Source organism: Callithrix jacchus, chromosome 1 (assembly GCF_049354715.1).
Source record: "Callithrix jacchus isolate 240 chromosome 1, calJac240_pri, whole genome shotgun sequence".
Taxonomy (NCBI): domain Eukaryota; kingdom Metazoa; phylum Chordata; class Mammalia; order Primates; family Cebidae; genus Callithrix; species Callithrix jacchus.
In genome coordinates this window covers 143,599,072-143,616,062 of record NC_133502.1, presented here as the reverse complement: position 1 = coordinate 143,616,062, position 16,991 = coordinate 143,599,072, and the positions used below count along the sequence as shown (strand labels likewise).

At 40.6% G+C, this 16,991-nt stretch overlaps 1 protein-coding gene across 13 annotated transcripts in view; it reads right to left on the bottom strand.

The window, feature by feature from the left end:
* Window positions 1-16,991, bottom strand: part of MELK (maternal embryonic leucine zipper kinase) — a 98,760-nt gene that overhangs the window by 33,851 nt on the left and 47,918 nt on the right. For 10 of the 13 annotated variants that reach the window (XM_035252142.3, XM_002743081.6, XM_002743084.7 and 7 more), the window contains 2 exons: window positions 9,079-9,165; window positions 752-883 (listed from right to left, as the gene is read on the bottom strand). In XM_035252142.3, coding sequence (XP_035108033.3) covers window positions 752-883; window positions 9,079-9,165 — 219 coding nt within the window. The remainder of the gene's footprint in view (window positions 1-751; window positions 884-9,078; window positions 9,166-16,991) is intronic. The other 3 variants (XM_054257806.2, XM_035252160.3, XM_008999487.5) reach the window with 1 other exon arrangement.

Genomic DNA, 16,991 nt, shown 5'->3' with positions numbered 1-16,991 from the left:
TACGTATGTTAAGAATTGTGTACAAATTGAAATGTCTGTACTGATCCTCAACCAATAAAATGTCAATCATGAAACAAAAACAAACAAACAAAAAAGTATACTTTTTAAAAATGACTGGAAAGACACAGTAAATATTAACTATATCATCCACAGGTAGTAGGTTTATAAGTAAATTATATTTTCCTTTTAGCTCATCGATGGCTTAAACATTTTCTACAGCTATCAAGAATTGCTATTATTAAAAAAAAGGGGGGTTTGGGGGAGGAGGTTTATAAAATGCCATGTTAACATTCAGAATTTTAGAGGTTGGGTGTTGTGGCTCACGTCTATAACCCTAAGCACTTTGGGAGGCCAAGGACGGCAGATCACTTCAGGTCAGAATTTTGAGATCAGCCTGGCCAACATGGCAAAACCCCATCTTTACTAAAAATACAAAAATTAGCCGGGCGTAGTGGTGCACATCTCTAATTCCAGCTAGGCTGAGGCATAAGAATCGCTGAGCTGAGATCATACCATTGCACTATAGCCTGGGCGACAGAGAAGACTCTGTCTCAAAAAATAAATAAATAAATTTAGAGTTCAACTTCAGAACTTCCCATTTGTCTCATCAAAAATATTGAAGTCACAAAACGTCTTGCCTCTGACTCCTTGACACCAGAAAGTTTACTTTCCCAGTGGTATATGCCCTCAGGAACAGGGAGGGCACATGGCAAGACCTGCAGCTGTTCACACAACAGGCTGTAACACTTACCTTGATGTCTGCGAATGGGGTAGCACTGGCTTGTCCACAGGAAAAAGAAGGAAGCCTTAAACGAACTGGTTTTCCCCGAGCCTTCTTGGCTAGAAGCAGAAGATAGGTAGCTGTGAGGTGATCATATTGCCACTAGAGGAAAAGAAAATCAAGTTGGTTAGAAGACTACATATGTTTGTGGAAATGGTGTTCTATTTTAAGTTAACTTTTTTCTTCAATGTAACATTCAGAACTTTAAGAGCCAATAGGTTTACAAGGTATATGATGAAAAATAGCAACCACTGCACCACACCTCCACACACATGCAATTTCCACTCCCCCTAAGGAACAACTTTTAAAGAGTTTAGCTATTTCTTCCGCTATTAATTCTGTATTTCTAAACTAAATGCTTACAGCTTAAAATTTTTTTCAGCTTCAGATATTATGCATACATTTCCTAGTATGAGAAATATGAATTTAACTCTACTGCAACTCCCCCTCTGTCCCACATACCTCCTCCCTGTATCCTCCTACTATAATTTTATTACGTTCAGCTAATATTTACATTATTATGATTATGTAAATAGCATTCACAACTAAGTAGGGATAATGTTCAAAATATTTCATTGGTACCCTGACACCAACCATCAAAATAGAGGCCAAGAGGTCAGTAGGGTCCTGGGAGACTCCTGCCTTTCCAATTATTATTCTTTTAATTATGAGAAGAGGGGAGGGAGTAGTGTCCAGGGTGTTCAAGGGAAGTAACGGGCAACAGGCAGGGCACTGGAGGCAGTGGTTATTTACCCGTCAGTATATAAATATACTAATATTTTAACAACAAATGTGGTTATGCTGGCTGAATATTAGCTCTGCAGCTAAACCATACAGGGTGCTATTCTTGCCTTTCCATTGTTTTATACCTTTGCTTTCCCTGAAGATAAAAATAGTCAGTTATTCCTTACAAATTGGACTCCGCTCTCTCCAACACTTTACCTCCTCTCAACATGTTCGCACATATCTGATAAAAGCTTCCCCACTTAGAGAGATTCCACCTAATGTCTGCATCCTAGGCTCCACTCTGGACCAGGTTCTCAGCCACCTACGCAATTGTCAGTCTAGGAATTCCTTTCCCCTCTATCTTACAACGTAGACCCAGTTTCCTAGATCCTAAGTATTCTTCTTTCTTGGTTTACTCTCTCGTTTTGGTGGAACATACCCTCCAGGGACTTCCTGAGGGCACATGCATAGGAGGTAAATTTTTTGAGATCTTGCATGTCTGATAAATGACTGCATTCTGTCTTTACATTTGATTCTGATGTGGTTAAGCAGAGAATTCTGGGTTGATAATCTCCACAGTTTTGATGGCAGTATACTCTTCTTGATTCTAGTCTAGCTACTGAAAAACCTATGGTTACTTAGGTTTTGATTCTTCAGCCTTTGTGTATGACCTTTCGTTTTTATCTTTGAAAACTTCCTGAATCTTATATTTTCCCCCAGTTTTCTGAAATTCCACTAGAACAGGTCTTGGTATAAATCTATTTTCATCTACTGTTTCATCCCAAGTTAAGCCTCTTCATTCTTGAAAACTCATATTCTTCAGTTCTGGAACATTTCTCTCTTTTTTTGTTGTTTTTAACCTAAAAAAATTTTTTTATTTTTTATTTTTAATAAAATAGAGATCGGTCTCACTATGTTGCCCAGGCTCATCTTAAACTCCTGGGCTCAACCAATCCTCCCATTTTTGACCTCCCAATATGTTAGAATTACAGGGGTGAGCCATGGCACCCAGCCTGGAATATTTCTTCTTGAATTATTTTTCTTTTTTTGAGACAGAGTCTCGCTCTGTTGCCCAGGCTGGAGTGCAATGGTGCACTCTCGGCTCACTACAACCTCTACCCCCTGGGTTCAAGCAATCCTCTCGCCTCAGCATCCTCAGTAGCTGGGATTACAGCCACATGCCACCACTCCTGGCTAATTTTTGTATTTTTAGTAGTGTCAAGGTTTCACCATGTTGGCCTGGTTGGTCTCTAACTCTTGGTCTCAAATGATCCACCTGCCTTGGCCTCCCAAAGTGCTGGGTAATCATTACAGGCATGAGCCACACAACTGAGCCAGGTTCTATTTTGAAAAGATTTCAAGTTAATTTCATTTTCAAACACTTTTACTGAGCTTTTAATTTCTGTGGTTACATTTTAGATTTTCAAGAGCTATCTCTTGGAATGTTCATTTTTATTCATCTTATTCCTACGTCAAGAATGAAAATCACTTCTCTTATCTGAGAATATTAATTAGCAGTTTTCAGTCATTTTCTCCCACTCCCTGCATATCTGGGTTTTTTTCTCAGTATCTACTTTTTCTTCTTTTCTCTCCCCAGCCTACTCTATTTGTTTTGATCTCTGACTTTCATGTTAGAAGTTTTCCTCAAATTTCTGGTGATCTTTGGTTGTCTGTTTCTACTTAAAAGTGAAGAATTACATTACACAGCTGATTAGAGGCTCTAGGTGTATGATGCGGCTGCTCAATACCTCAAGGGCTTTTCTCTGAGATGAACAGACAGGAACCAGAACTCCCAACCACTATATAGTAGGACATTTCTCTTTGCTTTTCCCTAGAGATAAATCTACAATATTTTCTCTTTGCAAATAGGATACAAATCCTGGTTTTAGCATTCTCAAAGTTGAATAGGGAAGGGGATTAGAGATGGTAGTTCGCTGTTCAATATGAAGACTTTGTGCACCCACTTCAGAATGGTTCAGCATCCCCACTTGAGCTGTGTCTGGTACAAGAATGCTTTGTGATCTCCAGTCTTCTGCTGGGATGGGGAAAGAGGAGGCTGTTATACAGCACAGGTAGAGAAAGGAACCTAGTGTTCTAACTGCTTCTAATACAGGCTTTCGCCCAGTCTTCCTGTTTTCTCTCACTTCCCTGACTTCAGAGGCTCCTGGTACTTCTGATTTCTGAGCCTTTCTGGAGCTCTCATCAATTTGCTTGTTGCCTTTTCCCACTGCAAGCACTTAGCTTTCAGCTTTCTCCAAATGTTCAGAAAACTACCACTTATCTATTTGATAACTTCCAAACTTCTACTGACATCCCTTTGTCCCCCCTTTTATTCTGTTTGTAAATGTTTTACCTTTCTATTCCTTTTTATTAAGGTTTTAGGAAGTGTTCAATGTAAACATAGCTGTTCTATCCACTATGTTTAACTGAAAGTTTCTAAATAAGGTACTGAGAAAACTATGGGGCTACCTGCCCTACAGAAGTATTAAATGTTAACAGTACTGAATAGTCTTTCATGCTTTGTAGCCCCCTCACAAAGTGCATAACTCAAAAGTCAACTACCAAATCTGTTTTCAGTAATGAATTTTATTAGTTAATAACTTAGATGGCCACAATCATAGTATATGCTTTGAAATTTGCATAACGACCCAATCAATCTAGTAGGGGAAGCATAAAATATTGTCATAAATAATGAAATGTTGTCTTTAATCCAAACAGGGTGAGGAAAAGAAAGGACAGAAAAGCCTTCATGGCCGGGTGCGGTGGCTCACATCTGTTTTAATCCCAGCACTTTCGAAGGCCAAGGTGGGTGAATCACTTGAGGTTAGGAGTTCAAGACCAACCTGGCCAACATGATGAAATCCTGTCTCTACTGAAAATACAAAAATTAGCTGGGCGTGGTGGCAGGCGCCTATAATCCCAGCTACACGGGACGATGAGGCAGGAAAATTGCTTGAACTCGGGAGGCAGAGGTTGCACAGAGCAGAGATTGTGACACTGCACTGTAGCCTGGGCAACAGAGCAAGACTCCATCTCAAAATAAATAAATAAGAAAAGAAAAAAGGCTTCATTGAAAAGGTGTATGGGAAACTATGGTGGGTGGAAACTATGTACTTATAATCACTCTTCACTTTCCAAAAACTTTGTTAAAGATTTTTTTCCCGCCCTACATCTATGATAGCCCTATGTACAATGGCCACCTTTTTGAAAGAGATTTCATAAACTGACTAGAGACAATGACTAAGAAACAAGTTGCCACTTTTCTTATCAACAATGGCACGACACAACTCAGGCATTATAAATAATTCCTGGATAGTGCTAAGAGTTTTAGACTGTGTTTTCTAAATATGCATACTTCTCATTACGATAAGATGCACAGGAGAGTTCTGTGTTCAATAACAGATAAATCAACACATTAATTACACTTTCAGGTGATGTCAATCCACAAGTCTAAGATAAAGGTTTCCCTTATCTTTTAGGCAATTCCTCATTTGAAAGTCAAATGTCTGAAAGTGATAGGGTTACCTATGAGGAAGTTCCATTTCTAGAAAACTAAACACATTTTTAAATCTCCAGTTAAATGTGAAAGAAGTGTCTGGGCACCTGGGTTGAGGAGAGGCAGCTACTAATACAGAGGAGCAGAGACATGGAGGAGTGGCCTCTACCCTTCCTCTGACCCTCCTCCAGAGGCCCTCACTCTTTACACACATGGGTGTTTATATCACAGGGGTGGGGAAAATGGATCTGTCCTGGTCTGAATAGGTTCCCGAACACCCATGTAACCCTTAGTGAAGGCCCCCTAGCAGATGACTACTGCCACAATCCAGAGCCACTCAGGACTTGAGGAACAGGGAGAAAGTAAGGTAAGCACTGTTGGGAATCTCAAAAGGAATACAATGAGATCATCCAAAATCATGAGACATAGGAGACTCACCGCTGCATATAAAAAGCAGTTCCAGAGCACTCCTCTATATAATCTAAAAGTCGGAGTTCTTATGAGTTGAATGTTTGAAAGTAATATTGTTTCTCTCTCTCTGCACAAAGATCTGCGACATCATGCTGAACTAATCTCTCTCTGTCCTGTCTAATCAGCCCCAAAAGTGAAGGCAGAACTCTCAGGATGTCACAAAAAAACGTAACAGACCCTGGCTAATCTCAAACCTGGTTTTCCTGAGGCTCTTCAAATTGAAAAGTATGTAGAACCAACATGAATTCTCTGAGACTACCCAGACAAAGGTTTCTCAACCTTGCACTATTAACATCTGACCTGGATAATTCTGTGTTGTGAGGGGCTGCTCTTCTGTGCATTGAAGGATGTTTAGCAGCATCCCTGGCCTCTACCCAACAGATGGCATTAGTACACATACACAAACCCCAGTTATGACCACCAAAAATGTCTCCAGTCACTGCCAAATGTCCCATGAGTGGCAGAATCACTCCTGGTTGAGAAGTGACCTAGACCAATACTTCTGAAGCTTTACTGACCATAGGAAACCACTTGGAGATTTGACGCAGATTCCGATTCAGTAGGTCTGAGATGGGGCCTGAGATTCTGCATTGCTAATAAGCACCTAGATGCTGGTGCTGCTGGTCCTAGACCACACTTTGAACAGCAAGAATCTAAAGCACTGCTTCTTGACTCCTGGCTGCATACCACAATCAGCTGGGAAGCTTTTTAAAAATTCAGGTGCCTGGGCCATATCCCAGACCAACTGAATCATAATCTGTGGGGTTGGGACCTACACATCAGGAGTATTTTTAAAGTTCCCAAGAGATTTCACTGTACAACCAAGGTGAGAATCTCTGATCTAGAGTGTGTAGCTTATATCCTACTCATCCCTGAGACTGAACAAAGTATGAACAGAGATTTAAGAATGAGAGAAGAAGGCCAGGAGCAGTGGCTCATGCCTATAATCCTAGCACTTTGGGAAGCCAAGGTGGGTGGATCATGAGGTCAAGAGATCGAGACCATCCTGGTCAACTTGGTGAAACCTCTTCTCTACTAAAAATACAAAAATTAGCTGGGCATGGTGGTGCACGCCTGTAGTCCCAGCTACTCGGGAGGCTGAGGCAGGAGAATTGCTTGAACCCAGGAGGCAGAGGTTGCGGTGAGCCGAGATCGCACCATTGCACTCCAGTCTAGGTAACAACAGCGAAACTCCGTCTCAAAAAAAAAGAATGAAAGAAGAGTATAAAGGAAGGAAAACTATTACTTTCCTCACTGCATTCTTGATGTTGGTCATGCTTAACTTTCAGAATAACTGAGGAGATCTTTAGAGAGCTGTAACACCAGAAAACAATCTCTACTATGCTTCGTTATGTTTTATGCATAACGAAAGAAAGCAAGCAAATAGTTCATATTTCAGTTTCACTTTTAAGTCTGAAAATTATAGGTAGAGACCTCATAAAAGAAACCATTTTAAAGAGTTTTTTCATGATTATTGAAACTCTAAGTATGTTACTTTTAAGATTCAGATTTTTAAAGTTTGTGGATCTCATACCAATTTGTCCTAGATAAAATGACATGATGTCTGGGATTTATTTGGAAATATCACAGCTGGAAAGGGAAGAAGGGAGAAAATAGTAGGATATAGATTATATGGGTAAAATATTATTAACTACTGAAACTGAATGATGGGAACATTCAGTGTGGTTATACTATTCTCTCTACTATGGTGAGTAAAATTTTCTATAATAACATTCTTTAGGCCTGGCTGGTGGCTCCCAGCACTTTGGGAGGCCGAGGCGGGTGGATCACGAGGTCAAGAGATCAAGACCATCCTGGTCAACATGGTAAAACCCCGTCTCTACTAAAAATACAAAAAATTAGCTGGGCATGATGGCATGTGCCTGTAATCCAAGCTACTCAGGAGGCTGAGGCAGGAGAATTGCCTGAACCCAGGAGGCGGAGGTTGCAGTGAGCCGAGATCGCGCCATTGCACTCCAGCCTGGGTAACAAGAGGGAAACTCCGTCTCAAAAAAAAAAAATTCTTTAAAATTTCAGTATCTAAAATATAGTCTTCCATTAATGATCATTCCAAAGAAAATGACCTACAATTGATTTTTTTGGTGGCTTAAATGGAAACTTCAAATTTTCACTGATGAAAGAATAAGGACCATAAAAATCTTACATTAATTCCCAGTTCTTACTATTCCCCTAAAGTCATTATCCACAAAAAAAGAAATTATACTACCATTTCCAGACATACTGTTTGTCTTTACTTATTATGTCGTTCAAAAGAATTCCTTTATATTTTCTCCTTACTGAAAAAAATTGTGCCTTAAGCAAAGCTTTGTTTAATTTTTAAAAAAATTGCTTAATGACTCCACCTTGCAAGTTAAAGAACATAAAACAGGCCAGGTGCGGTGGCTCACTCCTATAATCCCAGCACTTTGGGAGGCCGAGGCAGGTGGATCGCGAGGTCAAGAGATTGAGACCATCCTGGTCAACAAGGTGAAACCCCGTCTCTACTAAAAATACAAAAATTAGCTGGGCATGGTGGCACACGCCTGTAGTCCCAACTACTCGGGAGGCTGAGGCAGGAGAAGTGCTTGAACCCAGGAGGCAGAGGTTGCGGTGAGCCGAGATCGAGCCATTGCACTCCAATCTGGGTAACAAGAGCGAAACTCCGTCTCAAAAAAAAAGAACATAAAACAAACATAAATCATAGGTGATAGAAGACAGAGCACTGGGCCAGGAATAAAGTGAGGGAGAAGTCTCACCCTTCACATTAGAGACAGCTGTGACTGACTTAATCTCTTAAAACACACACACACTCAAAACACAGGTATGCTCTAGAGACTTGAGTATCTGAAATAGCCAAAATAAACCAACACCAGAATTCATAATGCTTTTATGGTATTTGGTTTGTCCGCTCAGGGGTGACGTGACACTGCTGGGTTGCTTTCAGGTGAGAATAAAATTGCTTTATGTCTACCTCATTTCCACAGCAAAAATCTAGTTGCATGTGAAGTAGTCAAAATTAGAACTCTGTCCATTCTCTGTGCACCAGTTTGTTGTGTCTTAATTATTTTTTCACGATACTTCTTCATCAATGTTTTAAGTATCAAATGTTCATTTTTAAATAAGATATCTAACACATCAGGATTGTGTGAAAATCATACATAAGTATTTTTAAAATTCAGTATTTTTACCCATAATAAAATCATTGGTCTGAAAATGCTATACTACTTTTCATCTACTGATAAAATAAAAAGCAATGAAACAAAAGGTATTACTCTCAAATTCAAGCTGTATTTCTTTTTTTTCTGAGGCAGAGTTTAGCTCTTGTCACCCAGGCTGGAGTGCAGTGGTGCAATCTTGGCCCACTGCAACCACTGCCTCCTGGGTTCAAGTGATTCTCATGCCTCAGCCTCCTGAGTAGCTGGGATTACAGGCGTGCACCACCATGACCAGCTAATTTTTGTATTTTTAGTAGAGACAGAGTTTTACCATGTTGGCCAAGCTAGTCTCAAACTCCTGACCTCAAGTGATCCTCCCGCCTCGGCCTCCCAAAGTGTTGGGATTACAGACATGAGTCACCGTGCCCAGTTCATGCTGTATTTCTTACCAGTGAAATTAAATCCTCCATTGTTTGCCTGTTGTTTCTGTGATGTACAGAAAGTTCTGTTACACAATCATCATCAAGGTGAATAAACTACAAAGAAAAATTTATACACTTTATTAACAAAAATTACAAATATATTCATTGCTTTGAAATTTTTAAATCAGCATAATTACTTCATATAATCAAACACCATTATGTAAAAGTAACATGAATTTGTCAATTTCTTGGAAAGAATAAACATTCTCTATAATCTTTTAGGATGTAAACATACGTCAGCAACCGTTTCAAGATGAGCTCTTTCCCAGCTCTTCATATCCCTGTCATCTGGGCAATTGTTGTTAAAGTTATGTTGTACAAGGCCAGGCGCAGTAGTTCACACCTGTAATCCTAGCATTTTGGGAGGCCAAGGCAGGCGGATCACCTGAGGTCAGGAGTTCAAGACAAGCCTAGCCAGCATGGTGAAACCCCGTCTCTACTAAAAATACAAAAATTAGCCGGATGTGGTGGCGGGCACCTATAATCCCAGCTACTTGGGAGGCTAAGGCACAAGTATCACTTGAAATCAGGAGGCAGAAGTTGCAGTGAGCCCGAGATCGTGCCATTGCACTCCAGCCTGGGCAACAGAGCGACACTCTGTCACAAAAAAAAAAAAAAAAAAAAAAAAAAAAAAGTTCTGTTATACAGCCCAGGGACTGTATACCCACCTTCCCTACCCAAGATCTGCATTGGTATTTTCATCAAAGAGCAGCCACCTAGGCATCTAAAATCAGTGGCTACAACAGCCTGGTAAAAGGGTGATTCAGACTTGTAGAGCATAGGGTGCCTCAGGTTATATTTAGGTTTAGCATAATTCAAGGAGCCTTTATGATGATGCCATAGATGCCACACAATCATTATTATGCTGAACCACAACTTTAAAAAAGAATAAGAGCCTCTACACAAATTCATTTTGCTTAAGGACAGAAATTATCCCAGTAATCCCTACATGATGGTACCTCACTAAAGGTGGAGCTGGAAATGGGTTCTCAGAACCAAACAAGGATCACTGAGAACAAAAAGGCAGGAATGGCCTGGCCTGGACCTGGAAGAAAGCTCAGAAGATTACATGGGAAGTGAAGCAGGAGAATATAACTTTAAAGTTCACCTTTCCAACATAAAAACTCTCTTAGGCCAGGCGTGGTAGCTCATGCCTATGACCTCAACACTTTGGGAGGCTGAGGGGAGCAGATCACCTGAGGTCAGGAGTTTGAGACCAGCCTGGCCAACATGAAGAAACCCCATTTCTACTAAAAATACAAAATTAGCCGGGTATGGTGGCACATGCCTGTGATTCCAGCTACTCAGCTACTCGGGAGGCTGTGGCAGGAGGATTGCTTGAACCCAGAAGGCAGAGGTTGCAGTGAGCCCAGATCACACCATTGCACTCTAGCCAGAGCAACAAGAGCAAAACTATGTCTCAAAAAAAAAAAACCTCTCACAGCCCCAGTGAGGGATGCTTTACATTTACATTCTGCTTAAAGGCCTCCTCCCCAAGGTACACAGAACAGCTGGTATGGTTAGCATCTCCCTCCTGCTGCCAGAGGTCTGTCTTCCTGTGATCTCTGTTCACTGGGAGTTGGTACAACCTGATGGCTAACAGGCTTTGGAATTAGACAGACCTTAGTTTTAATTGCAACAGGACTTAATAATCATGTGGCCTTGAACATGACTACACCTCTAGTCTCAGTTTTATCATTGGTTAGAGAGAGATGGTACATGCCCTGCAATACATGTAACATAGAACAAGTTCAACATCTCAACAAAGTTGGCCCTCAAAAAACGGTTATTTTCACCAACAGTCATAATTCCATTTCTTCTGTGATAGAAGAGCCTTTCAGAAATTTGAGTATTCCTATTATGGGCAACCCTTCCTCTCCAAGTCTTCTGTTTTCTAGATCTGTCAACCTTCACTTTAATGATTAACTCCCTTTACGATTCTGGCCCTTTCTATAGATCACACTCCAGGTTGATACTACACAGGGAAGTGAGGTATTCAGAACCAAACATAATATGAAAGAGAGGTCTGCCCAGCATAAGGCAGAGCAGTACCATGAGCTTCCCTTGTTTTGAACGTCATACTTTTATCAATGAGCTCAAGAGAAAGTCAGGCTGCCATCATGAAAATAAACAGTAAAAACAAATTTTTCCCCTCAATTCATATGTTGAAACCTAATTACTACTGTAATAGTATTAGGGAGTTGTGCCTTTGGGAGAAGAGTAGGTCATGAGTGGGCTCCGCCCTCATAAATAGGGTTAGTACCCTGATATAAGAGGCCCCAGGCCAAAGTACAATGGCTCATGCCCATAATCCACAGGGCTTTGGGAGGCTGAGGTGGGAGGATCACTTGAAGCCAGGAGTTGGAGATTGGCCTGGGCAACACAGCAAGACCCCATCACTACAAAAAAAACATTCAAAAATTAGCCAGGTGCAATGCCTCACATGTGTAGTCCCAGCTACTCAGGAGGCTGAGGTGGGAGGATCACTTGAGCCCAAGAGTTCAAGGTTATATAGTGAGGTATGATCAAGCCACTGCACTCCAGCCTGGGTCATAGAGTGGGACCCTATCTCTTTAAAAAAAAAAAAAAAAAAAAAAAAAAGGCCCCATAGGCCTTTCCCCTCTGTCCTGTTCCACCATGTGAGGACACAGCAAGAAAGAATCCTTCTGTGAACCAGAAAGTGGGTCCTCATCAAACACTAAATCTGCTGGTACCTTAACCTTTTTTTTTAATTTGTTTTTACTCTCCAGAACTCTGGGCTCTATGATACCTTGATCTTGAACTTCCCAACCTCCAGAACTGTGAGAAATATATTTCTGTTCTCTCTAAGCCACCCAATTTATGGTATTTTGTCATAGCAGCTCAGACTAAGAAAGCCTTGCATTATTGACTGGTACAAGCACAACCTCATGGGTTAAAAAGCAGAGACCACAAAGGTTTATACTAATGGTATTGTGAAAGTCCAAAGTGCTAGCTGGGTGCAGTGGCTCACGCCTGTAATCCCAGCACTTTGGGAGGCTGAGGTGGGCGGATCACCTGAGGTCAGGAGTTCAAGACCAGCCTGATGAATATGGTGAAACCCCATCTTTAAAAAAAAAAAAAAAGTCCAAAGTGCTAAGAGTAAGTTTTCATTATGCAGCTTTGACTGTGGCTGCTCCTGGAACTACAGATTCCCCCTCAAGATGATCTCAACCTCAGAAGCCTAGACATTTTAATACCTGTCTTGTTGATGTCATCACTACTAAAACAAGAAAAGAAATTTTTGAGGTTCCCTCCATCATCTTAAGTTTACAAAAGATTTTTTTTTAACTCAAAGAACCCCTTTCTCCCACAGCCTCCTTCCTGTACCTTTACCATAGGCATATGTATGAGAAAGGGAGGAGGTGGAAAAAGGGGGTGCCACCATCTCTGCTGGACTCCTGAGCTAGAAACAATAAAATGAGTGGGGTAGAAAAGATACCAAAGGTCTGAAAAACATGATTCATCTCAAGCTGTGTTTTCCAAAGAGGATCAATACTTAAAGTGCTCTGAATTCTCAGCAACACATCTTCAAGTTAAATTAAGTACAAAAATGCATCAAAAAATGCATACCAAAAGCTAGCCAATTATTTTGGATTATCCGTGCCTACTACATTTCCTGTTCACTAGGGCAGAAAATGGAACTGACTATAACTTCTATTTGATACAATACTTGGGTACAAGAACTATGTATGAAAATGGTAGGAGGAGATCATGCATAGAGTTATAGAACAGCGTCTATACCTTAAATATTCAAGTAAATCTGAATTTTTTTAATAATTCACTCTTGACGAAACACAATACTGAAAGAGAAAAGCAAATCCTTCAAAAAGCAACAACAATCCATTATACCTCTCCTGTATGTAATTCATTTGATCCTGTAACAGCTTTTGCAAGGCAGGCAAAAGAGATTAATGATACACCATGTAAAGGTACTCTATAAATGGCAAAATGTGACCCAAACATGCACAGATTGATATTAGAATACCCATATTAGAGGTAATAAAATGAAGACTCAGAAAAGTTACTGTGATTTGCCTAAGATTGGCATTTTTCATTCCTAGCCCCACGTTTTTCTACCATAACACAATACCATCTCTCCATCACTCTGCTCAACAGAGACCAGATAAGCAATGCTTGCCACGAAGGACGTAGGCCCTGAGCTTGAATCAGCTAGCCTATCAGATCCATTCCAGAACCCTTTGGTGTGGGTTCAAATCCTGGTTCTACAATTACTTATTCTTTGACCTTGAGCAAGTTGCTTAATGATTCTGTGTCTCAACTGCCTCATCTGCAAAAGGGGGCAATAATAGTACCTACTTCAGAGGGTTGGTGTACAGATTAAGCCCATAGGATAGTGCCTGACTCTTAAAAGTACTATCCTAAAAGTCCTGCCTATATTATACCACAGTATAATATACAGAGAGCCCTTTCTATAATAGTACACTATTTTACTCTATGTACTCAATAAATAGTAGCAATTATTATATTAAGATGGAAGGGAAACTGTATACTCTTTTGGAACACTCAAAACTATGTATATTTTACTTTATACTGTGTCTCAAAAAAGACTCTTGGGGTTGTAGAAAACAGAGACTTTCTTCATTTTGGCATCTCTTCTAACACAAACAGTAATGTATCCTATCCTATTAGAAGCATGGCTGAGAAGATGTGGAAAGCCCTCCACACATGGAGAAATGATGACCCCCAATGGCGGAACACAGGCATTTGCACCACCCATCTCTCTACCTCAAGAGGGGCACATCACAGCTTCTGCTGCTGCATGGCTCAGACACTTGCACATTCTGCTATTCTTAGGATCTTGGTGTGGTTGCTTTTAGAATTATGTTGTATTTTCTGAATAGATATTAAAGATGTCACATAGGGCCAGGGGAATTTGGATAAGTTTTAGGAGTTGACAATCATAGAAGAATCAGGATTGATTTCAGTTCAGGCCACATGGCCCATTAATAGTGGGCAGAATAGTAAGAAGGGGCTTGAAGCAATTATAGTCTATCTTTCCAAGATGAGCTGGCCACTGTGAAGAGTATTTACACTGGTATGATTATTCCAGAAAGCAAATACCCCACAGAAGCACCAATACTACACCATAGCATATCTGAGACACACTTCTAAGCTATTCTGTTGATTCATGCACATGTCCTAGTCCATTGCAAAGTTTTGGTCCTGGCCCTAAAGATAAGTATTTTAATAGGCTTTCCAGATCTGGAAAGCCTATTAAAATACTTATCTTTAGGGCCAGGCTCAGTGGCTCATGCCTATAATCCCAGCACTTTGGGAGGCTAAAGCAAGCAGATCATGAAGTCAGGAGTTCAAGACCAGCCTGGCCAACATGAGGAAACACCATCTCTACTAAAAAATACAAAAATTAGCCAGGCGCCTGTAGTCCCAGCTACTCAGGAGGCTAACGCAGGAGAATCTCTTGAATCCAAGAGGCAGAGGTTACAGCAAGCCGAGATTACGCCACTGCATTCCAGCCTAGGCAACAGAGCAAGACTCTCTCTCAAAAAAAAAAAATAAAGCATTTTTAAAAAACAATGTAGAAATAATATTTTTAGAATTGCTTAAACTTAAATAACACTTAGAGCTGTTTATGTTTACATATTAGACCAGTTTTGTAAGTACAGTCTGCAGATACCTGAGGGTCTCCAAGGCCAAACTACTTTTATAATAACATTATTATTTTTTTTTTTTGAGACAGACTCTCACTCTGTCGCCAGATTCCAGGCTCGAGTGCAGTGGCATGATCTCAGCTCACTGCAACCTCAGCTCACCGCCTCCTGAGTAGCTGGGACTACAGGTGCGTGCCACCATGCCCAGCTAATATTTGTATTTTTAGTAGAGATGGGGTTTCACCATGTTGGCCAGGATGGTCTTAATCCCTTGACCTTGTGATTCGCCCACCTCAGCCTCCCAAAGTGCTGGGATTATAGGCGTGAGCCACGACACCCGGCTTATTTTTCATTTTTCAAAGTGTTGACATTTGTATGGATGGTACAAAAGTAGTGATAAATAAAAATTGCTGGCAGCCCGGTATGGTCGCTCCCAGCATTATGGAAGGCTGAGGCAGGCGGATCACCTGAGGTCAGGAGTTCGAGACCAGCGTGGCCAACATGGTGAAATCCCACCTCTATTAAAAATACAAAAGTTAGCCAGACATTGTGGTATGTGCCAGTAATCCCAGCTACTCGGGAGGCTGAGGCAGAAGAATTGCTTAAAACCAAGAGACGGAGGTTACAGTAAGCCGAGATCACACCACTGCACTTCAGCCTGGGTAATAATAGTGAGATTCCCTCTCAAAAAAATTAAAAATTAAAATAAATAAATAAATAAATAAAATTGCTGGCACCTTAGTACAAATCAAATACAGCAGCATCAAACTATACTAAAATATTGTGTTATTTGTCGTACACCCAGAGTTCAAAAAAAAGTCAGCTTCAATTAAGAATTTCCTTGATACAGCCAAGCACGGTGGCTCATGCCTATAATCTCGGCCTTTGGGAGGCCGAAGTGGGCAGATCACCTGAGGTCAGGAGTTCCAGACCAGCCTGGCCAACATGGCGAAACCCCATCTCTACTAAAAATATGAAAATTAGCCAGGCGTAGTAGCAGGTGCCTGTAATCCCAGCTACTTGGGAGGCTAAGGCAGGATCATCAGTTGAACCCGGGAGGTAGAGGTTGCAGTGAGCCGGGATCCCACCATTGCATGGCAGACTGGGCAAGAAGAGTAAAACTCCATCTTGGGGGGAAAAAAATTTCCCTGATAAACCAGTAAAAGACATTAATTTTATTATATTTTTACTTTGAAAACATGTTTTTAATATTCTGTGTGACTAAACAGGAAGTAGCGTTATGCACTTCTACATACCAAAGTATGATAGCTATCTCAAGGAAAAGCACCTATGTGACTGAATTATGAGCTCAATTAGCCATTTTTTTTCCTTTTGTTTCAAGACAGAGTCTTGCTCTGTCACCCAAGGCTGGAGTGCAGTAGTGCAATCTTCGCTCACTGCATGCAACCTCTGCCCTCCTGGGTTCAAGCAAATCTCCTGCCTCAGCCTTCCGAGTACCTGAAATTACAGGCATGCACCATCATGCCAGCTAATTTTTTGTATTTTTAGTAGAGACAGGGTTTTAGTAGAGACTATGTTGGCCAGGCTGGTCTGACTCCTGACCTCAAGTGATCTGCCTGCCTCAGCCTCCCAAAGTACTGGGATTACAGGTGTGAACTAACAAGCCTGGCCTAATTAGCCATTGTTTTCAAAGAACACCATTTTGACTGGAAAGAACACTGACAAACTATAGTTATTGAGACTTAAATGTTTAGCAGACATTTCCTCAAAAATGAATCAAGAGAACTTGTCAGTTCAAGGAAAATAACGGATAAATTTGTTATTAATCATAGAATTTGAGCTTTCGAGCAAAAAGTAGAATTTTAGAAAACGTTTATCTGCCGCCATGATCTTGAGTGCTTTCCAAATAGTTAAGGACTTTTCTACTGAGATCAGTGTGATTCTAAGGAATGTGATTTAACATTGAATAATGAAATGTGTTAACATCTGAAAGATTTGCATAACTCAGTGAACCAGTGTTTTCCGAATAACCAATGCATCATGTTATGTGGGGGATAGATCCATTGGACAGACCAATGGATTTTGCGGAATAAAGTGCAAAATTTCATTGACTTCAGATTCCACACGCAATTACCCTTTAAGAAACTACCATTTGTCAAGTTTTAATGGAATATCAGAAATTGTCTAAAAAGGCTATTAAAATTCTTCTCCTTTTTCCTACTACATATCTGCATTTTATTCCTAGGCTTCAATCAAAACAACATATCA